Below are 27,176 nucleotides of genomic sequence, written 5' to 3' on the forward strand. Positions count from 1 at the left end.
AAGAATTGCATTCAATAAAATGTTTCTACTGAAGAAAAAATTGGTTCTTAATTATTTTATGGACTGTATTATAAAACATAACTCCTGTGTCTTATATTTTAGAGATTTCACCCTTGCTTTGGATGTTGGTTGTGGAAGAGGTTACATAGCACAGCATTTGAATAAGGTATATTTATTCAACTATTTACTTTTAAAAATGAATTGGCTAGGGCCTGGTGTTGTAGCTCAGTGATAGAGTTCTTGCCTCATATGGGTGAGGCAATGGGTTCAATTCCTAGCACCACATATAAATAAGCAAATAAAATAAAGGTCCATCAACAACTAAAAAATATTAAAAAAATGAATTGGCCAATCACTTCAGTTGAATCATATTAAGATTTAGATTTTGTTTATATCAGAATTGCTAATTCATTTTATCCAGTGTTTCTACTTATTATATATATTTTTTGAAAAGCCTATATATATTTCTCTTTGTTCTTAGTTTGTTCAAACATTGTGTTAATTCACAATAAAAATCGGGTGCTGGAGGCATAGATCAGTGGTAGAACACCTTCCTAGAATGCATGAGTCCCTGAGTTCAGTCCCTGGCACTGTTTAGAAAAATTAGATTGACATTTTTATAGAAAAATATGACTAAGCTAAATTTTTTACGTAGAAAGATGTTAATGTCATCAGTTAAAAATCTTTCTTTGTATCTTAATATAAAGAGACTGTTAATATTCATGCCATTTTATTTTGCATTTATTCAAAGCATAAAGACATTCATTTATTCTTTTAGCTGCTATATATAGGACATTGTGCTAGACACAAAGGTTAAGGTGGGATTTCTATGTAAAATTTTCTTTGTAGATAAAAACACACACTTGGGCCAGTGTGGGATGGGAGGGGGTGTTTATGAGACTTCTAAAACACTGTTATTGATAATAGTACATGCCATAGAATCAGTACAGTCATTCAAATGTGGCAGGAGTTAAAGGAAAGGAAAAAATTCGCAGGGATCTTGGCTTTTCAGAGGCACAGAACCTGACATGTTATTTTAAAGAATTTCATAGCATTAGAAGTCAGAGCAGAGCAGAAGGGAAGTTAGAATGCTATGGGATGTGGTACAGTAATGTTTAAGGAAGATTAATTTGAGGATGACATGCAGGAAGAAAAAGAAGGAGAGGATAAAGAAATAGATCAATTAGGAGGCTGCGTTAAAGGTGGTACAGGTATGGGAGATAAAGACCTGCCACCTATTTGGAGGCAGCAGATATACAAGATGGGATATATGAGACCTAGTAAACCTAACAGAACTTGATGACTCACTATTAGAGAGTCATACTTGGATTTCAATGTATATCTGTAGCCCTACTACTTTTTAACCACCCTCACCATTACTTATCAGTCTTAGCTACCATCACGTCTTGCCTAGATATTTTTTTTAATGAATTTAATTTTTATTTTATTTATTTATTTATTTTTATGTGGTGCTGAGGATCGAACTCAGGACCTCACCCATGTGTCACAGCCCCAACTCCATTCCCTAGATTTTTGCAGTAGCTTCCTTATTGGAAGCTTAATCTATTCAAACAGCAAAGTAATCCTTTTAAAATGTAGGTTATGTCATTTTTAGTCCATTGCTCGGAACAGTTGATTTCTCATCTAATTTAGTCATAGTCTAGAGTCCAGTCCATAAAGCCCTCAGTGGTATGGCTTTTTAACATGGCCCTGACATTTCCTTCCATGAGAGGAAATCTTATTTTTAGCAATCCTAGCAACCTTGGTTTGTCATGTAACAGGCCAAAGCTTTGTGCTACACTTGTTCTCTATGTTCTTCCCCAAGATACTCATGTAACTTACTTATTTCTGTTAAGTCTTTGCTCAAATGACCCCTCATCACAGATCCTTTCCCTGACTACTTTCTAAAGTAGTAGTGCACTCACTCTACTCACTTGTTTCCATAGCATTTATTAACCCTGATGTATGTTTGTTTATTTAGTGTCTGTCTTTTCATATTAGATTTGTTCATTTTTGTTCATTACTAATTCTCAGTACCTATAACATACAAGGAAGATATGTTAAATGATAAATGCATGAACAAATGTGAGATAATCTTAAAGTTAAGACTTTAGAGATTGGGAAAAATCAGAATGAAATGCAGCAAGGAGCAAGGGATGATTCCTATCTTGAATATGTTGAGTTTAAAGTATCAGAGGAATATATTATTGTTGAGATCTGGCAAGTAGATGGAAATGGGGGGCTAGTATTGGAGTGTTGAGATTAAGAGCACTGACTTGGAAGTTGGACAGATAGGGATTCGAAATCTCAGCTCTGCTACTTGCTGTTTATATGGTCTTAGAGCAGTTATCCAGTCTTTCTAGACCTCAGTTTCTATAAAATGAGAGCAGTAATGCCTATCTTAAAAAAATAGCAGAAGATCTGAGACAAGGTAATTCTGGCAAAGTAGAGGATATGGTACTTATTTAGAAGTCTCTTTCAGAGATTACAAGCAAAGCCATAGAAATAGGTAAGCTGTCTGAGGCAAGGATGTAGAAAACAACCATTCACAATTGGAAGAATGAGGAAGAGCCAGCAAAGATGCCAGGAATAATAAGAAAGATGAGGTTGTGTGGTTAAGCGATAGAGCACTTACCTAGCATGTGTCAGGCACTGGGTTCTATTGTCAGCACTGCTTATAAATGAATGAATAAAGGTCCAGTGACAACTGGAAAGTATTTTTTTTTTTAATTCTTAAAAAAAAAAAAAAGATAAGTATTTCAGGAAGATGTTGGGGGCGGGATAGTAGAGCTGGGGATTGAACCTAGGGCCCCACGCTTCTACGCAAGTGCTCTATCACTGAGTGATATTCCTAGCCCGTCTCTTGATGTAAGAAGCAGAAGTCCACCCAAACCACTTTAAATGCAGTGACAGTTGTTGCACAGAGTTCTTATTTATTTATTTATTTATTTTAATGTGGTGCTGAGGATTGAACTCAGTGCTTCATGCGTTCTAGGCGAGTGCTCTACCACTGAGCCACAACCCAGCCCCTGCACAGAGTTCTTAAAGTAATTTATGGATCTGGCCAGGCCTCACAAGGAATAGGGACTTTGAAATATCAGTATGAAGGCCTTTTTGTTCTTGTGCTTTCTGGGATTACATGGGTGCTACATGGCCAGAGCTTCATCCTTTTTTTTTTTTCCCTATAGGCCATCCCTAGTTCATTAGTGTATGTAGCCCCAGTACAAGTACCCTACATCAGTGGAGTGCTAACGTGTGGCTCATACCAGCTCAGAAAAGCCATTTTTCTCTTCCCCAATCCTCTGCTCATTGACATTGGGAAATCAGCCATGGCAGAAGTATTTACACCATGGAAATTGACAAATGCTTCAAATAAGTCTCCTGCTAAGAGTCGGGTATTAAGTGTATATCAGAACCCTGAGGTCTTCATGGTCTTCCAACTCAGGGACCTCTGCCCTTCTTTCTAAGACTCTTAGTTCAATTTTCAAGTGAAACAGATAAGTTGATTGGTCTCATTCTTCACCCCTCACAGAGTTGTGCTGGAGCTGGCTCATGAAAGTCAGTTGTGTCCATCTCAGCTCTACACCTAGCAATACCATATTATTAGAATGAAATCCATCATTGTTGGAGTAGTTACAACATGGAAATCAGCAAACAGTACAACTCAGAGTGCCTTTTTTTCTTTTTCTTCTTTCTCAAGAGTCTGTCCTTAACCATTTATCTGCACACTGTTTATCCTCAGGTAATCAGCAGTGATCAGGTAATGATAGGGTTTTGTGGTACAGTATACCCTTGCTACACTATGAGCAGGGAAAAGCAGATGTGGAAGAATTGAAAGGGGCCTGCTTTTCTAGTAGAGGAGGGGATCCTGAAGAAAAAGCACTTAAGTTTCTAGGAGATGCCTAACAGTGTTGGGCTTCAAAGAGGTCAAGTGAAACAGGACTGAGAGCAGCAACAACAAGGTGCTGTGTTGGTGCTTGGGCTATTACTTACCTCCAGAAATAGGTTTACTAGAGCAGTGAAAGGGAAGTCCCAAAAATTATAAAGAAAAACTTCAGTAAGTAGAGTCTGGGTTATAAACCAAATAACTAGAAGATGCTTAGAATTGAGTTTGTTTGTTTGTTTGTTTTTAAGAATGGTGGCTTCTGCCAGTTGTAAGGTGAAGGAAAAGACTAGAAGACAGAGATTGAAGATTGGTAGAGGAGAAAATGGAAGGAACAGGATCCTGGAGAAGAGAGCTGTGTGGAAAGTTTTAATGTGGAACAGATATAGTGTAGTACCCTTTCCTTTTGAAAGGAAGAGAGGATAGGTGAAATAGAGAAAATGAAACCCTTTAAGCCCTAGTACTAAGTCTTTATGTGTAAGCCCCTCTATCCTTTGTAAATTCTTTGAGTAACTATAAGCAGGAAGCTCATCCTGATGTCTGGCATAAGATTATGGAAATTTGTATATTAACCATGGAAAAATTAATACAGAACCCTAACACAGTGGAGTAAAGTAGGGATGTAGGTATTTGCACTTGTGTTCTTTATTTTATTAAATAAAGTTAAATGTACTTAATATAGTAAGCTGCTTGTGTTTAAATGTGTTTTTTAATATGTTATTAAAGGCATTTGTGTACCATACTATTGTTAGACAGAGAAATACCCTTATAAAGCTGAAAAATGAATCTTTTCAACAATTGTTTTATTTGTTACTGCATTTATATATTTGCTTGTTTTTGATCATCTGATCAGCTTTAATTTTTCCATTGCAGGAAACTGTTGGAAAATTTTTCCAAACAGACATTGCAGAAAATGCTTTGGTAGGTAGCTTTTAACACTGTTGATTTCTGATCTCCTGGTAATAGTTTCAGTTCTTTATTTCCTTCAAAATGAAAATAACTAGCTTTTTTTTTTCCTCTTCCTCTGATCATAAATGTGATTCACATGAAGAAGAATTAAACAGTATAGAAAATACAAAAAAAAAAAAAAAATCACCCCTAGTTCTCCCACTCAGGGACAACAACTGGTGACATTTAGTCTGTATCTTTGCAGACATATTACTGTCCCCCTCCACTAATTTTATATGCACTATATTATAACATTCTACATTTTTCACAGAATGTCATTCTTTTTTGTTAATAATAATTGTGTCTGTACTATCTTTTTAAATGGCTACATAGTGTTTCAATATATGAATATCCTATGGCTTATTTAGCTTAATTGCTATTGAAAAGCAGTTATATTTCTAGTTTCTCAATAACTAGCAGTGCAGTGAATATCTTTATGTGAAATAACTGTGTGTGCTCAAATTATTTTTCTGTCTGGAAATGAATTTCTGGTAGTGGAATTTATGGATTCATTGATATTAAGTTTTTGGTTATACTTCTCCAGGCTGCCCTTTAGAAAGATTGAATGATAATATTATTTGAAAATATGTTTTCCTCCTTCTCTGTCTCAACACTGGGTCAGTTGTTTTGTCTGTCAATCTGATAGGCAAAAATTGAAAATCTCTTTTTTCAAAAAAATTTGGGGGGGTGCCTCTCTTTGAGTACTGGTTTAGGCAAACAGCTGTTGGTATCTCTTGGTTATTGGTATTTCTTGTGAATTTCACAACTTGTTTTGTGACATGCCTTCACCTTGTCCTTCATGGTTCTTATTTTAGGTGATTGTAAGAGCTTGTTTTTTAGGAATATTAAGCCTTTATCTTGTATATTGTAAATATTTTCCCCAGTTTGTTTGCATTCTCTATTGCTTTTTAAAAGTTTTAAATTAGCTTATCATCAAATATTTCAGTCATTTCACTTATAGTGACTAGCTTTTGAGTTATATTTAGACTTTTAAAATATCTAAGTATGAACGTATTCACCCATGTTTTCATGTAATATTCTTTATGGCAATTATTTCACTGGAAGCTTCAACTTTCTGAGGTGGTTTTTTTGCGGGGGACGTGGTATGAGATGGGTATCCTGTTTATGTTTTTCTAATCAACTCATCAGTTTTTCTGGCTGATCTTAAATGTCCTTTAAGAAATATTTTTTAATACCTTCTATGTGCTACTTTTTTCCTAGAGAAACTACCAGGGAATATAACATTAACTTTATTTAACAATGATTGTGTTAGCAATTGAGCGTATGTTTTTTTGTTTTTTGTTTTTATCTTAACCTTTAGAAAAATTCCTTAGAAACAGAAATTCCTACTGTCAGTGTTTTAGCTGATGAAGAATTTCTTCCCTTCCGAGAAAATACATTTGACCTGGTGGTAAGCAGTTTAAGGTTAGTAATCCATTTGTACTTTTAAAAAATATGTTACAAATAGATCATTTATGCTTTAATTTTACTCTTATGAGGTAGAAAAAATAGATAATGGAGTAAATTCTTAATCACTTATTTTTAAAATTACAAACCAGGTTGTTTAATGTATAAACTTAAGATTTCTCTGGTAAAGGATTATGGATACAGTACTTTCTGATAGAGATAATATGAGCTAGTTTTGCAGCTTTCTCTTTATCCTCAACTTTCTACAAATGGCTAAAACTTATCTGTGATACAGGGGATTCCTTCCCAATTTAACTTAGTATTCTGGAATTGGTATTGATGGGGGCAGGAGTTTGAAAGAGTATACTGGCCATAGTATTCAAGTATTAAAGCACTCTTATAGTCATTTGGCAAATAAGGGAAAACTGATGTTTCCTCAAACTTTAACTCTTTCTTATAGAAATATAGTCTACAAGGTTATTTTTTTTCTTTGTGTTCTCTACCATGTACCTTTACACTTACTATAAAAAGAAAAAGTACTATAAATATTTTTTGAACAGATTACATGAGGCACTAAGCTAGATGCTTTGGGGAAAATACAAATATGAAATCAGACCAGATCCTATCCTCAAAGAACTTTGAGTTCAATAAAGAAAAGAAAATATTTTCAGTGGCATCTTATTTCTCCTGTGTTTTATAGTCAAATAGATTTTCTTTCAAAGGTTTGTTGTGCTTGTCACATCCAATTTAAACCTTTTGATAACTGTTTTATGGTGACCAGCCATCATAGTCTGCCCAGGACTTTGCTAGTTTTAGCATTGATATTCCTGTGTTCTAGAAAACCCCTTAGTCACAGGCTAACTGGGAGAGTTGATGATCTTTGCTGTTTTCTTGAGTGTGTTGTTGTTTCTTCCTTGTTTGTTTGTTTGTTTTTTATACCTACTGAGCAAATTTAGAAACATACTCACATTCTGTTAGGAAATGAAAAACATACAGAGTCTGTATCTATGAAAAGAACCCTGGACAGAGTCAGAACCCAATTTTCAGCATTAGCTCATTTGCCTGCTATTTGCAAGTAACTAATTCTGTTGCTTTCAGTTTCCCCATAAAGATAAACACAAAGGAGTGGGATAGCTGGGTCATATGGTGGTTCCATTCCTAGTTTTCAAGAAATCACCATATGGCTTTCCAGAGCGATTGTACTAATCCAAACATGCAGGAAAGTTAAACACATATTATGAAGTGAGAGAAGCTAATCTGAAAAGCCTGTATACTCTGTGATCCAACTAAATGACATTCCAGAAAAGGAAGAACTATGGAGACAGTAAAAAAGATCAGTGGCTGCTAGGGATTATGGTATAAGAGGTGAGTAGGCAAAGCACAGGATTTTTCGGGGAGTGAAAATATTCTATATAATATGGTAATGGTGATAAACATCATACATTTGTCTAAACCCATAGAGGGTACACCAAGAGTGCATCCTACTGTAAACTGTGGACTTTGGGTGATAATGATTTGTCATTGTAGATCTGTCAGTTATAACAAATGTGTTATACTGATAAGGATGTTGATAAGGGGGGAGATTGCATGTGTCAGGATGGGGGTATATGGGAAATCTCTGTACTGTCCTCTCAGTTTTGATATGAACTGAAAACTGCTCTAAAAAATTACAATAAAATCTTAAAATGCAGAAAAGGTAGGATGATATTTATCAGAAAACTCACTGAGTTAAGCTTTGAATAATTCTGTTTGCCTAGGGAAAGTTTTAGATTTGCTGATAATTTTATTTTTAGACTAACAGAAAATATCTTGATTGATTTAATTAATGAGCTTCTTTCTTCAAATAAAGCCTCTGAATACTACTATTTGGATGAAATGCCAAATAGAAATTACTTTTACCTTATTAAGTGATGAAGACTAGTTAGATAATCATATCAGATTTTTTATGTACGTACAGTTATTCACCGGCAGAAAAAAGATTTTGCCCTAGAAATGTTTATTATTTAAAGATTGTATGAAAACAGTTTTGCTAATATTTGCTAATATTGATATATAATTTCAGACTTCATAATTAACACCATGTTTTTGGTCTATCATATTAATGATAATTATACTAATGAAGCTAAAACAAGTATGTTTCTACATTTTAGTTTGCATTGGGTGAATGATCTTCCTAGAGCACTTGAACAGGTAAGAAACCTTCCGTTGATTCTACTATTCTGTTATTTACTACTAGAAACTTATAGATGTTTTCATCATGATGTGACAATTGGAGAATGGAATCAAATCAACTACAATCTTCTGTGGGCTGGGTATGTTTCTGGTGGGCTGGTGTTCTTTGGCATGTAAATGTGTACATTGAAAAAAATGTACATTGAGGTAAAGACAAATTTTGAATATATGTGAAAAACTTAATAACTGTACAAAATAATATTGACATAAAGACAGTTTCTATTGGGTTCCTTCTCTCCCTTAATTGCTTAAAAATATTTTAGGGATAAAATCCTATTTATTTATGTTGTATCTTCTCCATGCCTTATATGTAGAGAGTGTTAGGGAAATGCTTGTCAACTAACATTTATCAGTGAAAAGGAGAGGAGTAAGTTAAAAAAAAAAATGGATTCAAAGGAGAGAAAGAGATCACTGTTGCTTGGAGTTGACTAGGAAAGTTCTTAAAAGGAATTACTTGAGTACTAGAGGTTAGGTGAGATTTGGATTGAGAGGGCATTTCAGGAAGACAGAATCAGCATAGGTGAGGAGGCATAAGAACCTCAGCAGCGTGAAGGAACAATGAAGAAAGCTGTTGGAGGATTAGTTTGTGCTGGGAGATGAGGTATATTGGGACCACTTAAAAGAGGAACTTGGTTGCCAGATCAGGAATCTGAAGTTTACTCTTTATGCAATTTAGAGCCACTGGAGAACTTTAAGGAGAAAAGTGACATGTTTGAAAAGCTTGGTGGGCGGGATAATAAATCCTATAGCTGGGCACATACTCTTTGCTAGTTATGGTGTTCTATTTTATGTGGGAATTAAATAACCCTGCACAATAATATCATTTCTTAGAAAACCGATTCATGGAGAAATTTGGTTAAACTTCAAGGAGATTGTTTCAGTGATCCAGACTTGAAGAAACTAAACCTAAGTGACAATGATAAGAGTTAAAAGGAAGGGAGAAGTTTCTAGCATTCTGCAAATAATCTAATGACTTGTTAGCTCTGAAGATCAAAGTGAGGAAAGAGTAAAAGTTCATCTTAATGTTTTGTTTTTGTTTGGTACCAGGGACTGAACCCAGCGCACTTAACCACCGAGCCACATCCCCATCCCTTTTTATGTTTTATTTTGAGACAGGGTCTTGCTCAGTTTCTTAGGGGCTAGCTAAGTTGCTAAGGCTATCTTCAAACTTGTGGTCTTCCTGCCTGAGCCTCCCATGCTGCTTGGATCATCTTAAAGTTTTGGATGAGGATATTAGGAAAAATAATTAGCAAAAGTAAGGTGATGGTAATGATTATATAAAGGAAATAGAAAATGAGAATTAACCAAAATACAACAATTAGAAAAGGAATTTGGTTTTGAGAATAGGTATTTTGCTTGTATGGAGTGGGAGCCATGGCAGTGATAAGTTTGCTAAGACAAATATCCATGACGATGGCAGTTCAAGATGAGTTTAGAGTTCTGGGAAGATGTCCAGGCTGAAGATAGAAATTGGAAAGTCATCCTTGTGAAATCATAGTTGATGATAAGACCTACAAGGTAGAGAGGGGCTGCAAAGAGCTGAGGAATAAATCATGTGTGTGTGTGTGTAAAATTTTAGTGACAAAGAGAAAGAAGTAATACTGAAGAGGTATAAGGGAAGAAGAAAAAGATTTTTGTTTGTTTACTACTTGTAATTACTTTATGATATATTAAATATAAATTTAAGATAATGCTTAGAAGAGCTTAGTGTGATTTGAGTTCTTATTAACCTTAAAATTCCTCCTTGTCAAGCTGGGGATGTGGCTCATCAGTAGCGCACTTGCCTGGCATGTGTGAGGGAGGCACTGGATTTGACTCTCAGCACCACATATAAATAAATTTTTTTGAAAAAGTAAGGTCTATCTACAATTAAAAAAATATTTTTAAAAAAGTCCTCCTTGTCTTTGTTGTTGAAAAACAGTCAAATCTAGTTACAAGTTATAATCTTTAAGAGAAGAGAATCACTGGGTAAACATTTATGTGTCTGGAGTTCAGTCTGGCCAGTATTTTGCTCAAGTTAACAATTAAAAATTGCTTTTGCTTGGGGCTGGGGATGTGGCTCAGGCGGTAGCGCGCTCACGTGGCATGCGTGGAGCACTGGGTTCGATCCTCAGCACCACATAAAAATAAAATAAAGATGTTGTGTCCACCAAAAACTAAATAATAAATTGCTTTTGCTTTAAAGATAGAAAATAATTATGTTTTAAAGAAAACCAATATGTTAGTGGGTTAATGCTGTTAATTGTGATTTCTCTATTGATTACCTTTTTCTGCATAATAAACCATCTCAATTTAGTAGCTTAACACAATTATTTATTTAGCTCATGATTTTGTGGGTTGGTAATTTGGGCTGGACATAGTTAGGAAAATCTTTTGGACCTGGTGTGGCTCATTCACATGTCTGTGACCATCTGCCATTGGAAGCTATATGGTTTAAGATGGCCTCAGCTGAAACAACTGGCTGATCTCCACTTCATATGTCTCTTATCCTCCACCCAGCTACCTCAGGCTTGTTCACAATGTGGGACCTGGGCAGGGCTCCAAGAGAAAAGGTGAGGCATGCAAGGCCATTTAAGAACTAGATTTGAAACTAATACACTGTCACTTCTACTACATTCAGCTAAATTGAAGGGAAAAGGAAGTAGACTCCATCTCTTTTTACATATTATCACAAAATGTCATTTCAGAGGGCACAGACACAGGAAGGACTGTGATTTTTGCAATCTACCACACTTAATTTTTTTTCTTTCAGTGTTTTTCTGACTATAAAAGTGTGTCTATTATAAAATTTGAAGACATGCAATATATTTTTACAGAGATTAATATTTTTAATAAAATACCCCCAAAAGACAAATCAGTTCTAATCCATAAAAGCAATGCTGGAGGCATCAAAATAGATTTTACTATTACTAGTGAGTGTATTATCTCTCTTTATAACTTCATCATACAGCAATAACTTTCTGAAATTTCTGATCATGTTAGATGTTATTTATCTTATTGTTAATTTGGGAAAATACTGATTTAGACATCATGTATTTATTCTTTTAACATTTCTACATGTACAATTTTAAATAGTTTTGTTATCTTGTATTTATTACAGATTCATTATGTTTTAAAACCAAATGGAGTTTTCGTCGGTGCAATGTTTGGAGGTGACACGCTCTATGAGCTTCGGTGTTCATTGCAGTTAGCCGAAACAGAAAGGGAAGGAGGATTTTCTCCACACATTTCTCCTTTTACTGCTGTCAATGACCTAGGACATCTACTTGGGAGAGCTGGCTTTAATACCCTGACTGTGGTAACTATCAAGAGAATCAAGTAATCCATTAATTGCTTAGTTCAAGGAAAGCTTTTATTGACAATTCTTATTGTGCATAAATACAAAATTGATTGATACAAGGCAGGAATGTAAAATTTTCAGTATTTGTTACCAGAATAAGTAACTCCAAAAAATGTACCTTAGTTAATTGAGGAGACTGTTTTCTAAACATACTACTCCATTTTTAAATTACAGCATTTTTAATTTACAGAATCTTTAAATCCATAGTTAAATATAATATGGGAGTTAGAGCATTACAAATAGTAGAATAAAAGGTACCTACAGGGCATCACCATCTCTTAATTAAAACAGTGCCATATGAGGCAGCAATGAGAAACTGCAGAAACCAGTACTAGACTTATATTGAGTTAGAGAAGGTAGGATGTTCTACTCCATTAGGACTGAAGAGTTTTATTTTTTAATTTTTTTTTTTTTAGAGAGAGAGAATTTATTTTTTTAATATTTATTTTTTAGTTTTCAGTGGACACAACATCTTTATTTTATTTTTATGTGGTGCTGAGGATCGAACCCAGAGCCTCGCACATGCCAGGCGAGGGCACTACCGCTTGAGCCACATCCCCAGCCCAACTGAAGAATTTTAGAAAGAGGACCCAAAGGCAGGCAGTGCAGAAGAAACAAAGAGTCGGCATGCTACAGTGATGGGACATAGCATTGGTGTCCATTGGGTGTAATTTGAATCCTTACTCTTCCCTTTTACCAGTGAGGGAATGTAGGTAATTTTCTTCATTTCTTTGAGCATTCATTTATTTAATCTCTTTTCTTTCTTTCTTTTTTGATGATTTATAGTTGAACATAATAATGGGATTTATTATTACATATTTGCAAACACGCAATATAACAATATAATTTGACCAGTATCACTCCTTGGGCATTCATTTCTTTAAAAATGAAAATGTATTTCTCTAATAGCTAAAGATTATAAACTTTTTTTTATATATTTGTTGACCATTCATATTTTTTTTTCTGTGAAGTGCCTGTTCAGTTCCCCTTAGGTGGCTGTTAATATTAAATAAGCTAAAGGATGTAAAATGGCTGGACCATGACAAATGCTCAATAAATATTAACTTCTTCCTTCTTCTTTCCCCATTTTTGTACTTTTAGCACTTTCCAGGAATAGGCTTCCAAGAGGGAGTCGTTTAGAAAAACAGTGATTGGCCCCTTCCATCTTCCTCCAATAGCACAGTCTTTCTAAAGAACTCATTACTCTTTTCATAAATGAGTTGAATAGCTTTACTGTGATTTTTCAAATCGTTCAGTATTAGAAAATCTCTAAACCTGATTAGAAAAAATTGGGATTTCTTGAAAAAAGTTTCTCATTGCATAATTAGAGCTGATAGGCTTAAAATTAAAATAGCTATCTGAGATGATTTAGTGTAAATGTATTTCCTAAAATTAACCAACCAAAAAAATATATTGTAATATCCTTCCTTGTATTGACAGAAAGCAAGCAGTATAAACTAGCAGGTCTCTGATATTACAAAGAGGCTTCCAGGAAAGGGAAGAAATAATAGTCTGGAAGGCTAGGCTAGGAACTAAAGATAACCTTCAAGACTTCCCAGCTCTGTCTAGTGTTGATTTTTTATAAACTTTTAAATGGCCTGAGTCAGTAGAAATTTTGCTGAGATATTGAACAGCTGGAAATCAGAAAAAAATGCTTCGCGTGAGTTTGTAAACAAAGCCAACATTATTGACACAGGCAAGTGTACATTGAGGGTTCATTGTACTTTTGCATATATTTTTAATCACATATTTTATATATATGTATGTTATGTTAAACTATACAGATAAAGTAAAAGTCTATCATTTTTCCTTAATCCCCCAAATCTTGGCTTTCTTCTGAAGACAGCTTTCTCTTTAGTGTGGGAATGCCTCTACAAACTTTAATATTATTGAAGACCTTAATGGATTTTTATTTATTTGACTACATATTAGAAATTAAAATTAAGTTTGTTTTAGTATTTATTAATACATATTAGAAATTAAAATTGTTTGTTTTAGTATTTATTAATTCATTTAGAACTAACAATAATATACCAATTACTTGTTAATACAAAAACCTGTTTTTTTATGGAAAAGGACTATATTTTCTAAAAAGAAAATTGAGAATTAAAGAATTAAGAAATTAAGAATGTTGGGCTGGGGTTGTGGCTCAGTTCAGTGGCAGAGCACTTGCCTACCATGTGTGAGGCACTGGGTTTGTTCCTCAGCACCATATATAAATGAATAAAAAATAAAGGTACATCAATAACTAGAAAATATTTTTTTTAAAAAAGAATGTCATTACTTCACAGTTTTACAAATTTCTGTAATGTTTACCTTAATAAAAGAGAGCTAGATTCTCATGTCTGCTTCTGCATTTATATTTTTGCTACACTACATGCCATACAGCTTCTGAAAGAATCTACACCTCCATAGAATAAGAAATAAAAAAGGCAAATAATATCTTAATATTATCATGAAAATTTTTTTGACTTTATAGGCTCCCAAAAGGGTTCTGGAGATCCCAGGATTCACCAAGCCACTCTTTGAGAACTACTGCTCCAGAAGTAGCTTACTATTATCGGTTTGGTGTGTAATGTTCCAGATTTTTTTTTTCCATGAACTACTTTATTGTACTATATATAACACTTATACATATGAATATTTCTGAAATGTACTTTTCATTCTTGGTATATTTTAGAGTTTTCTAAATCAATGTAGATATATTTGTCCTCCTACTCAACTTCTACATTTTATTTCCTAGTATGAATGTACCATGGTTTTATTTAATTATTTCCCTCTGAACAATATTTATGTTTTCTATTTTTTAACCAGTAGAAACAATACTACAGTGAGTGTTCTTCTATTCAATTTATTTTATTTATTTATTTAGTCTTCCAACAAACATTGAGTACCTTCTATACACCAGACATTATCTCAGGTTTTGAATATAGCAGTGAAAACAGTAAAGATTCCTGCCTGATGTTTTGGATTTATAGTGGACCTCTCAGTAGACTTTAAAGGGTTCAGCAATCCTGGAACATAACATGCAAATTTGTTTTTCATTGTTCAGATTGGGAGGAAAGTACCTGTGGTTTTTTTCAGATCTTGAGAGAGATCTTGACTAAAAATAATTCAGAAACCACTGGTTTAAAGCTTTAATCTCTAATATATATTTTACTTAAAATATTTAAGAGATTACCTTCACAGTCTGTCCTCTTAAGAATTATCCCCTATATTGCTGTTACAAATCTGTAATTGAAGTGAAAAAACAATCTAGGGTAATGTAAAGCCTCTAAAACATCAGGAGAGAGTGTTGGGATGGGGTGACTGCAGATTAATTTGATGAGATCTGTTTTAAAAAATATATTTATTTTTTAGGGTTTTTTTTTAGGTGAACATAATATCTTTATTTTTATTTGGTGCTGAGGATTGAACCCAGGGCCTCATGCATGCTAGGTGAGCACTCTACCACTGAGCCACAACCCTAGCCCATGAATAAGGCCTTTGAGAAAGCTGTGGTGATATTCTTTTGATTGAGATGGAGATAGTACTTTTAGATGGTTTTATTGAAAAGTTGTTTTTAAAGGGTACTGCTTAATAATTAAGTATCAGCCTGGTAGGAATATTGTTTTTAATCTTAGAACCTCTTACCCCATCTCATGCACCCACCCATAGCCAGAGTCTCTTTTGAAATAGTTTGTTAGTGTAGAAATGTGTATAGATGGAATATTCATAGTCCAACTATCCAAAGGTGGTCTTAATAAAAGCCCTTCACACAACCTGATCCATGCAAATGTTTTTTTAATTAATAAAGTATATATATATATATATGTATATATATACATATGTATGTATATATATATATATACACATATATATATAAAGAGAATGAGATAGAACGAGTCTAAAGTGAAAAGAAAGCTCCACCTAACTACTGATACCTTGACTCTCCCCCCAAAGATTTGTTAACTATATCCTATACTTACCTTTCAAAACAATTTTTCCTATAGATCAGATTTAAACCCACATATGTAGTAATATGCACATTTTTCTTTTTAACATATTCACTCTTTTGTTTTCTTTTTCATAGATATTAGAGACCTTCTCCTGCAGACATATCTACCTCATTGTTTTTAGTTGGTTGGTAGATATTCTTAATTTAGTCAGTCATCTATTAATGACATTTATTTAGAACTAGTTTCCAACTTCCTTCACCTTAGTTCTTAACACAGTAAAATTTTATTACATCACAGCCTTATACTGGTTGGACAGCACATCTAATTTTGGAGCTCTATATATTTCCAGTGTTGGGTAATGAACCTGGGGCTTCACTGCTGAACAGTGATCTACTACTGAGTTACACTCCAGTCTCCCATCGCCTTTTTGTAGCTATGCCATCTGGCCCTTGTGTCCTCTAAGGTCACCACAGCAAAAGAGACATGACAAGGAAAGGCTCACAAGCCCTTTAGTACCTGGCACCTCTTTTTTTTGGGGGGGGGGGGGCCTGAAAAGAATGTCTGAGGCTGAGAAGTATCAAAGATATCTGGATATTTGGGAAGCATCAGTGGTCTCTGCTACTGTATCAACAATGAACTCTGGTGTCAAACTTCATGAAGAAGGGGGAGACGTTATGCAGTAGTTCATTTGAGAAATAAACTGTACATGAACCAGCAATGTGCTCATTTCCCAAATAAGCCAGTATAGTTTGGGCTGAATTATTAGAAGTATAATGAAGGGGCTGGGGTTGTGGCTCAGTGGTAGATTACTTGTCTGGCATGTGTGAGGCACTGGGTTCGATCCTCAGCACCAAATAAAAATAAATTGTCCACCTACAATTAAAAAAATATTAAAAAAAAAAAAAAAGAAGTAGTAGTAGAATGAAAACATATTGGGACATGACTGTATTTGGCTCAATTCTGGTACTGCATTTTAAGGAAGATTGATATTGACCATGTCCTGTGAAATGTAGTCAGAACATATAAGGATCTGTAAGTTTTATCTACAAGACTGGCTCCCTTGCCAAAAAGCAGAACTATTTTGTCCTGGAAGAATTTTCAAAGACTTAAGAGAAAAGGGTCATGGTTTATAGAGTACAGAATTGTGTTATTCCATGTTGTTCCCAAGGAGAGAAATATAACCAGTTGATGGAGTTTTAGGAATAATTCTGTCACAATATAAGAGAATGAGATAGAACGAGGTCTAAAGTGAAAAGAAGTATTTATTCAACATTTTGAGATCTTCTTAAGTCAAGCATAAGCCAGATAATAACTGTAAAGAATATTATAAAGAAAATTTCCTGCTTACCATGAAGACTTTATCTAGGAAATCTCTACAGCCCCTTTTCAACTTTGGATTTTTTTTTTTTTTTTAATGATGAATGTCAAATGGATATTCCTTTTCCTTCTTAAATAGGATACAGATGAAATTCAAGTTAACTATCCTGGGATGTTTGAATTGATGGAAGACTTACAAGGTAATGCATTTTAAACAATTTTTAGACTCCTTTTGAGAGACATATTTTGAGAGTCCACTCTGGCAGGCATTGGGGTAAGCACTAGGAATCCATTGATGAGGAGAAAGCATACTATCTTCATGTAGCTTATGATTTCAAATGGAGAAGGCAGACACTTGACAGTTGTCACAAAGATAAGTGTTAAATTATAATTGCAGTCAGTTCTGTGAAGTAGGGGTATACAGGGCTCTGGCTGCTTCTAGAAGGATGGCAGGACTTTTCTAGTGATGGTAGAACATATCAGTGACTTTCTCCAGCAGAAGTTGGCATCTCAGGTTCAGGTACAAGGAAGCAGGTACTTGGATAGGTTTAGGATCAGGGTTTTATCAAGGATTGATCCTGATCAGAGAAACTCTAAGGAGTCTTGTTTGAGGAAGATGCAATTGGGCTGGGTTTTAAAAAAAATAAAGGTGGAAAGGGCAGGAAAGTAAGTTCCAGGTAAGGAAAACAGCATATGCAAAGGCCCTTTGTGAGAAAGAATATGACAAAAACTGAGAGGGCATTTTGGCTATACTACAGGGAAGAAGGAGGACATATGAGGACATATGATGAAACAGTTGATAAATAGGGGTCACAGAACTTAGGACCTTGTTAAGGTTGTTTGTCCTTACAATGCCCTTTGAAGTGTTTTAATAGGGGGAACACAACATAAGATTTATAGGTTGAAAGCAAGAATTGGCAGGTAAACTAATAGTGAGACTTACTGCTGTAAAGCTTTCCAAGAGGTGATGATGATTTATACTAGAGTGGTAGCAATGGAAATTGGGAAAAGAAAATGCATCCAAGAGATATTTAGGAGGGAAATTTGACAGTTCTTCCTATGAATTTGATGTGTGGATGGATGAAGGACAGAAGTGTTTCAAACATAATTGCTAAGTTTTTAGCTCATAACCAGATGGTTGGTGCCCTTCACAGACAAACAGTAGAAGATGAATGTGGGTGAGCAGAGACAGTTCTGACAGTTCTTATATTCACGTTTTATGTTCATGTTTGAATATATCAGGTATGAAGTGCTTTTGGAATATCAGAGATGTCATGTAGGTAGTTGGGTTTATAAGTAGAAGGCCACTGGCATGGTTAAAGTTGTTAGTCATTTGTGAAGCAATTTCCTGGAATAAAAGCATGGAATGAATAGGGAAAGTTCCTTGGTACTGACCCCTAGGAGCCTTATATAACAGCCAGGTAGAAGTATGAGCCTACAGAATGACTGAGAAGGAATAGCCAACAGAAATGCCAGAAAAGTTTTAGAATTCCTTGAACCAAGGGAAAGGGTTGCAAAACAATAGGAGCACTCAACAGCATCAAAAGCAAAATGCAGACTGAAAGAAAAATTCACTAGCTTTAAGAACTAGAAGGTTATTGGTGACTTTGGTGAGAGTTCCTTTTTGGAGTTAGGGTAGTAGAGTAGTAGTGGTATTGGGAGTAGGTTCAGATATAAGTGGAAGGCAAGGAGCAAGAGAGAGCAGATACCTTCTGCTCAAGAGGTCTGACTGAAAAAGTGAGGTATGAAAAGGTTACAACTTTTGGGAAAAGAGAAATAGGGGATGAGATGAAGGGTTGTTTTGTTTTGTTTTGTCCTGAGACCGAATTTATTTAACTGCTGAGTGTAAGAACCCAGGTTCTTCCATAGGAGAGATGACTCCAGAAGAGAGAAGATGATAATGGTGATATCAGGTTCAGAGAAGGTAGAATGAGATAAAAAGGATGGAGTTGACATTGGATAAGGGGAGGGACAGTTTTATAGAAGGAAGGGAAGTGGGATGGTCCTAATGGATGTAGGTGTTTATGTTTGATAACAAGAAGTTCTAATCTCATGGGTTTATCTTTTTCAAACAGAAAGTGATACCATATGTTGAGAATGAAAGGATCAAAAGTTAGAGAATTGTGTGGAAAAGATTCAAAATAGTCATTGGAAAGAAAGGGGAGGTAAATCAACCAGGACAAGTTACAGAGTTTGAAGGGTGCATTTGAATTTGGTCAGATACATCTATAGTAGTTGGCAACTGAAATTAGACACAGATAAGCAGATATAAGCAGGGTTAGTTTGGGTTGGGGTTTTGCTTGGTGAGAGTGACAAAGACTAAAGCAAAAGATATAGCAGTAATGTAACTGAAATGATTAGCCAAAGAATCTAGACTGGAGAAAAAAGGAAATGGGGGTGGGGGCAAATGAGCTAACAAATTGGGAGAAAGAAGCCATGCAGTGGCAATTCCAAAAGCAGTTAGAGAATGGTCGTGGTTGAAGTACCTGAAAATCCTGGAGGAATAGAAAGATATGGTCAGAAAATGGGATGTTTGATTTGGGAAGTAAAATAATGATAGTAAGTGATAACTCTCAGGCTGGGACATACCCCAGATACAAAGACAGAGGTAGGGTAATAGAAAATTTTACCAAAGATGAGTAAATTAAAAATCTTAGAGGCCATGGAATTTGGTGATTATTAACATTGAAGTCATCCAGGATGGTGGCAGGACCTGAGTTTAGGGAAAAATTGAGCCAAGTGTTTAACCCTTTGATGAAGCTGTTATGTTTGACAACGAGCAGGAGTGGGAGGTGGTTATGTCCAAATGGTATGGAACTCAGCAGGGTGTTTCAGAGGGTGGAGGAAGTAGCAGCATGAAAGAGGCTCTGGGGAGCAGCAAGGGCACAAACCCTACCTCCCAACTCCTAAAGAGGTGAGGTATGCAAGCCACTTGAGAAGGCTGCTGGAGAAGTGATTTTCTCAAAAGTGACCCTCAGCTGACCTCCTTTGTGAGACTTTGTGAAATGCTTTCTTTTTCACTAAGGGCATAGAAATTTTGATGAATGGGAGAAGCTAGAGGAATTAAATATGTATTCCATGAAACCAGAATTATACTTACATGGGGTAGCCTTTATATGGTCCTGAAAAATTGTAAAATAATTTAAAATAGGATGATAAAAATACCTACCTATTTTTTATTTATAGATTTATAGTTTTGTTTTGCAAGCATTTCTGTGTTTGCTTCCTTCAGTTGTCCTCTTGATAACTACTTTACTCCTGTATTACAAGTGAGAAAAGAGAACACTTGACTGTTAGTGGCAGAGTTGGGACCAAACTCTTGCTTCCAGTTCTTGCTTTGGTACTGTCTTAACTGATCCTGTTGGCTTATAGTTGTCTATTGGTAATAAGATCCGTTTGACGCATTGTCTGGCTTGAGTATCGTGCTCTGTCAACTTTGCAAGCAGAAATTGAGTAGCTGAAAACATCATTTTAGTCACCTTTTATATATAGTGCAGAATTGGAATCCTATAGGTACATGCTCAAAATGTTGGAAGATCAGTAAAAAAAAAAAATCACAAAACCTTCTTCCTGAGTATTGCCCACAAGTACTAAAACTCACCCTGACATAATCAGGGAGCCCACTTTATCCAAAGCCTTAGAGATGGTAGTGAGCTGATTATTTCTCATTTAGGCTCCAATGATAAAACTGTTCTTCAAATAATGGTATTTATTTTTGTTCTGTTCTATAATAAATGCTGTACTCATGATTCATTTCAAGAAAGAAAAGAGACTAGAAATTAGACCTATCAGTTGGAAAAGGTTACTGCCCACTGATTTTAAAATATAGTTCTTATTCTGTGCTTAGTACAATTTTCAGATATCCTGTTTTTACAGGTACATAGTTTGAGGCACAGAAATCTTTTGTCTGTGCTCACATTAAATGTTATACTTTGAATCCAAAGTCCTTACTGCATACTTGATATGTGTATATTTTTTTAAAAAATGAAGTTGGCATATGTGTTCAGTAAAATTCACTAGTCTTATAGGTAGAGCTGCTTGCATTTTTAACCACTTTCCAATTTATAGAACATTTCTAGCTCCCCAGAAGTTTGCCTCAGGTCCCTTCCCAAGTGGTAAAATTTTCCTCTAACCTTTTTAAATGAGTTTGATATTTTGAGAACTATTCCTAATATTTACCTTCAAGAGACTTTGTCAGTTCTCTTTTACTGTAGAACTTTTACAAAAATCATGTACTTGAGTCTTTTTAAAAAATTTTTTGGTGGTACTAGGGATTGAACCTAAGACCTCAGACGTACTAGATAAGTGCTCCACCACTAAGCTACCTTTTCCAGCCCTTTATTTTTTTATTTTGAGACAGTGTCTAGCTGAGTTGCCCAAACTGACCCAGAACTCGAGATCCTCTAGCTTCAGCCCCTGAGTAGCTGGGATTACAGGTGTGTACCATGACATCTGGCACACTTTGGTCTTTTATGTCTATAATCCATAAGAGGATTAAGAGGAATTATCTAAAGATAACTTAAAAAAGTGATATGTAACAAATTGGATATAAACATTAACTGATACATATTATATTCATTAACTTAAATTTATTGAGTGTGTACCATGTGCCAACCACTGAGCCAGTGGTGAAAATACATAGCTCCTGACCTTCAAGTAGCTGATATTATAGAAGAGAGAGAGAGACAGACCCATCCACAGAAATAGACAAGCCTTCAACTGTAAAATGAGAGAAACATAAAGAAAAAGCTCTAAATATGTCTAGGGAAATTTTTGCAAAAAAGGCAGCACCTAAATTATAATGAATACACCAGAAGTGGTCTGCTTTGGTTGGGGGGCATGTATTCTACATCTAGGATACAACTAGCTCTAGCTCCTGTAAAATTATGGAGTCATAAGAAGATATGCAGATTCTTCACTCTCCCAATGAAAACACTATACAGTAACTTAGTATTGCTTGGGTATGTAGAATGGGGAGATGGTAGGAAACAATAGAGCATCAGAGATTTCTGTGAATTTTCAGTTGAGCCTTGTAGTATCTTGGAAGAATGTTGCCTAAAGATGAATAGTCAGATTAGTGTCTTAGAAAGCTCACCATCCAGCATCATTAATGAAGAAGGTAAGACTATATATAAGGGAACTAAGGCACAAAGAGAAGTTACTATTCAAGATAATGTAGTTAGTAAGTAGTCAGGAATTATACAGGCAAGCAGCCTAAGTCACGTAACCTTAAATCTCAACCATTCTGCCATGTAAAATGTCAGAAGCAAATAGGATGGGGAAAATGTTTATGGCAGATAGGAGGAGCCTAGGAGACTTCAGATATGCTCCTTTGCTGACTAGAATGTTACCTTCAAATTGGTTTTTGTGTCTTATATTGGTGTTATACTTTTTTCTCAATGGTTGCGCTTGTGTCTCATTTAAGCTACCATTATTGTTAATTCACAGAAAAAAAAAAGTCCAGAATGTTGACTAATTTTACAAAACATGTTACCTATCAACTGATGAGTGCATGAGAAATTTTCAAGGCTTTCACAGTGGTTTTAAGGTAAGTTCACTTATTGTTTTTAGGCAATACTAAGTATTGTTTCTGATAAACTATCATAAGGTTTTTTTTAATTTTAGTAAGCAGTTGAACTTAACCTTAAAAACACTGTGAGAGTTTTAAACAGTTATTTGCTGGCTTGATTCTTCTGTTATCCCAAAGCCCAGAATATTTCTGAAGTAAGAAATATTTTTCCTAGGTAGTCTTCAATAAAGCTTCATCATAATGTATTATATGTCATTCCATTTTAAAGATGTCAAAACTGAGCCTAAGAGAGGTTAGATCACTTTGTCCCAGGTTATAAAGCATTATGATCCCAAAATATGGATTCTTTCCACCACTCTACACTGCTTCCACAAAGAAAGTAAGGCAGTGTGTTTCTCTTGTGAAGGAAGAGTGAACTACTATAGCAGCAGTTATCACCAATGCATATGGCAGTGATCTTTGCATTTCTCCATGGCTGATCTGGGCCAGACCTGGAGAGACAGCATATGTCTAGTAAAGTTAACTAGTATATCCAAGTATTGGTTGTTTCAAAGGCACTTTAGAATGTCTGGTGCATCACATGTTTACATTAAAAAACAGTTAATCTGGCTTCCCCTCTTCTTGTCTATATCTACTCTGTAAGTAAGCCAGTGCAATGGGAAATTAAAGAGAAATGAAAATATATTCTTCATCAGCAATAACTCTTCCAATGTAAGTCTCAGTTTATGTTTACTTACTATGTAAGAGAATGTTTTAAAATTAAATTATGTAGAAGCCTTTAGAAGTCATCTAGTGTGGTCACCCTGAATACCCAGAGTAATAGTTCTAAAATAGTCCAATTGCTTCTTGACAGCAAGAATAAGCTCCACATTTTTCTTGATGATTAATCTACTAGTTTATATCTATTGTTCTTCATGAATTGATGCTACTAAACTCAAAGGATGTAGGATGGACTTAGAATCAGATTCATTATTTTAGAGGATAACAGGAACCTTCTGAGATTGGAAAGAAGAAAAAGGTTTAGTTATTGCAGCTAACTTGTTGATTGTTTTTAATAAAGCTGTTGAAAACTTAGAAGATTATTATTTTTAATCTATTGAATACTGATATTGAGTTCATTCATTTCTTGATTTTCGAAAGTAGAAAAAACAAAAGTAAGAAACTGACATTTGATAGTGTAGTAAAGTTTAATGTAAATAGTAAATAGAGATAGGCACAGTGGTGCATGTCTGTAATCCCAGCAACTCGGAAGGCTGAGATAGGAGGATCACAAGTATTAGACCAGCCTTAGTAACTTAGTGAGGACATAAGCTACTTAGGAGACCCTGTCTCAAAAAAAATTTTTTAAAAAGGTATGGGGATATGGTTAAGTGCCCTGGGCTCAATCCTCAGTACAATAAATAAATAAAAGAATAAATAGAATTTTCCTTTTTTAAAATTCTTTTCATTTTGAAGACTGGATCAAAATGTAGTCTTTTATAGTAATTTTGTTTATATATTTAAAAAATCAAATATGCAACATTAACTTTTAACAAATAGTAGAATAAGGGTTGGGGTTGTACCTCAGTGGTAGAGCACTTGCCTAGCATGTGTGAAGCACTGGGTTCAGTCTCAGCACTGCATATGAATAAAGATCTATCAAAATCTAAAAAAGTATTTAAAAAAAGAAATAAAGGACATTTAACAAAACAAACAAATAGGGCTAGAGTTGTGGCTCAGTGTTAGAGTGCTCACCTAGCACGTGTGAGGCCCTGGGTTCAATCCTCAGCACCACATAAAAACAATTAAACAAAATAAAAAGATATTTTAAAAAAATAGTAGAATAATATCCTACTCTTAACCATCAACTTTAATGAAAGAAGTCTAAAAATAAATTTTAAGATATTAAGAGAAGTGTCTCTGAAAAGAATGCTTACATTTTTGGCTTAGAAGGAATAAGGCATTGTGGCATTATCCTGTCCTTTTTAAAAGAATACAACTAAAAGGCATTCTTAGAAAGGCACTTATCAATCCTGATGACTCACCTGAGGGGCCAGTCACCTTGCTTTTGTCAAGCTAACTTATTTTTAGACTAGTGTTAGTAAGAAAAACACTGTGGGGTTTCCCTCCTAAAAATTGATTTCTTTACCTGTCTTAATATTCAAGATGCTTCGAATAATTGTGCTTAAGAATCAGGCACCTATAATCTGAAAGTGAAATGAGATTTAGGTTATTGTACTATACATGACAATCAGAGACTGAGGATAGATTCATTTTTGGATAAGATATGTTAAATCAGTGATATTGAGCTGTTCTGAGTATTTGCTGTTTTCTCTCAAATTGCCTTTGGTATATTTTTAGGTATGGGTGAGAGTAACTGTTCTTGGAATAGGAAAGCCCTGCTACACAGAGAAACAATGCTGGCAGCTGCAGCGGTTTACGGAGGTAAAGGATTGGCTGCTTTTTCCACCTGGGCCATGTCATGTTAATTCCCTTAACATTGCCAGTGCTTTTTTGTTAACTGTTAAGTACCATCAGACTTCATGTTCTTCCTCTCGGATATATAGATGCAGTAGCTCTGTATCTTTTTCCAAATAACCCTTATCTGCTTATTGTCAGTCTCTCCATGTTAAGAATTTTTTGTGTAAGGCATTCTAAGAACCCTGCAATTGCCATATTTCACTACGTAATCGTACCAGATTTTGTGCCAATTTTTTTTTTGCAAAAAAAGTGCTAGTATCACTTAAAAATCATTTGTGGGCTGGGGCTGTAACTCTGGCAGAGCATTTGCCTCGCATACGTGAGGCACTGGGTTCGCTCCTCAGCACCACATAAAAATTAACAAAGACAACTACAATTTTTTTTTTTAATTTACTAAAACTGTCTTTGGATGCACAGAGTAGGATGCACAGAATACTTGTGAACATACATTAATGTGGTGGTGATGATTATGCAGTGAAATATGGTATCCTAGTATACCCATTTATCTTTGCAGGAGGTGAGTTTTATTGAGCAAATTTTTTCCCCACTTGCATTTTTTAAGACTTTAACTATTACTTGTCTTTATAGAAATGTACAGAAATGAAGATGGTTCAGTACCTGCCACATACCAGATCTATTACATGATAGGATGGAAGTATCATGATTCTCAGGTAACATTATTTCTGTTTATTTTTCATTTTTATTAACGTAGGGTGGGTTTTCTTATATGAAAAGATTAAGGGAATAAGGACTATAATATGTATTTCTAATATCTTGAATCTTTATCATTATTTTCAGGCAAGACCAGCTGAAAGAGGTTCTGCAACCGTGTCATTTGGAGAGCTAGGAAAATTAAACAATCTTATGTCACAGACGGAAAAGTCACAATAAATATTTTATTCAGTGTTACTGTAGTCCAGAATTTTCATCAGAAATCGATAGTCTTCACATAGAAAATTATTACATTTTGAAGCAAGGAGCAATCTATAAATCATTTACTGGCTGAAATCAAGTAATTAGAATAACTCGATACCACATCTATATTTTGTAAGCATTGCAGGGTCACATTGTTTTTATTTTCATAAGGATGCTATTATCTAGGGATTTGGATCTTTTTTGCCTGTTCAACCTAAGAGAAAGAAAATGTTTTCCTTGAAAACCTACAAATATATATAAATTTTGATTTGATGGGAAAACATTGCTCATGCTGGCATTTTTGTACCTTTTCCTCCTCTGTTCTTTTGTTACTTCTGTGGGAGGACCATAGCCATGGAATGAGAGGAAGAACATGAGAGATCCTTTAGAGTTCTGGCCCATTTAGAATGAAAACAGACTTTTTGTCATGACTGCTATAAAATTTGAAGAAAACAACAAAAACAACAACCTTGATATTAAAATGAAACTGAAGACTGAAGGATATATAAAATACTTAAGCCAAAATTATTTGTCAGACTATTTTCTTTGCCTTGAAGAGAAACAAGATTATGTGCCTTTTTAAGAGCTGCTGTGTAATTTTGAACTTTAGAAGAACATGTATTTTTTTGAATCCCTCCTTGCCCTTTTCCCCCTTTTTAAAAGCATGTGAATTCTAATCTTTCTTTGTTTTCACCTCCATGGTCAGGGTGGAACCACCATGGTTTTATATCCCACCCTACCTTAGGAAAGAAGAAAACATTTTAAAGAGTTACAGAGACAAAATCACATGTGTAAAAGTCTCTATGCAGTGATTAAATGAGCTGTTATTTTTAGACTTTCCTTTGTAATTTCAGACCTTTAGTAGTACCATGCTAATTCATGTTCACTGACCATTGTCATCTAAGTTTCAGAAGTATTTGGAAACAGTCAAGCTCACACATTTTAGAATCAATGGGAAGAAGATAGTGGTAAAAAGAGGAAGCAAGGAGGAAGCTGGAGAACAAACAAGAGTGAGTTCCAAGTCCATTTTCTTCAGTTAGTGGCAAGCTATTTTGCTTGTCCCAGCCTCCTCTTCAGCCTTAGGTAATTTATTATACTATTTACTTATCTTTTTCCTCTCAGTCTCTCTCCCACATGCTTACCCTTCCTTTGTACCAAAGAAGTACCAGGCTCTTCATGAGTGGGGGCTGTTTTACCCTGCACAAA

General features: G+C 34.9%; 1 protein-coding gene across 3 annotated transcripts in view; it reads left to right on the forward strand.

Moving 5' to 3' along the window:
• The window catches only part of Ndufaf5 (NADH:ubiquinone oxidoreductase complex assembly factor 5), a 30,772-nt gene extending 4,521 nt beyond the window's left edge, over positions 1 to 26,251 (forward strand). The window contains exons 3-11 of one of the 3 annotated variants that reach the window (XR_007350532.1): positions 103 to 166; positions 4,757 to 4,804; positions 6,153 to 6,256; positions 8,389 to 8,428; positions 11,571 to 11,768; positions 17,205 to 17,265; positions 22,514 to 22,613; positions 24,936 to 25,019; positions 25,644 to 25,692. Coding sequence is in view for 1 of the 3 variants with exons in the window: in XM_015483005.2 (XP_015338491.1) it covers positions 103 to 166; positions 4,757 to 4,804; positions 6,153 to 6,256; positions 8,389 to 8,428; positions 11,571 to 11,768; positions 17,205 to 17,265; positions 24,936 to 25,019; positions 25,644 to 25,726; positions 25,854 to 25,946 (775 nt within the window). In the remaining 2 variants the exon portion in view is untranslated. Of the gene's footprint in view, positions 1 to 102; positions 167 to 4,756; positions 4,805 to 6,152; positions 6,257 to 8,388; positions 8,429 to 11,570; positions 11,769 to 17,204; positions 17,266 to 17,564; positions 17,567 to 22,513; positions 22,614 to 24,935; positions 25,020 to 25,643; positions 25,727 to 25,853 lie in introns of those variants that run through there. The other 2 variants (XR_007350533.1, XM_015483005.2) reach the window with 2 other exon arrangements.
• Positions 26,252 to 27,176: the final 925 nt, after the last annotated feature.

Source organism: Marmota marmota, unplaced genomic scaffold, assembly GCF_001458135.2.
Source record: "Marmota marmota marmota unplaced genomic scaffold, marMar, whole genome shotgun sequence".
Taxonomy (NCBI): domain Eukaryota; kingdom Metazoa; phylum Chordata; class Mammalia; order Rodentia; family Sciuridae; genus Marmota; species Marmota marmota.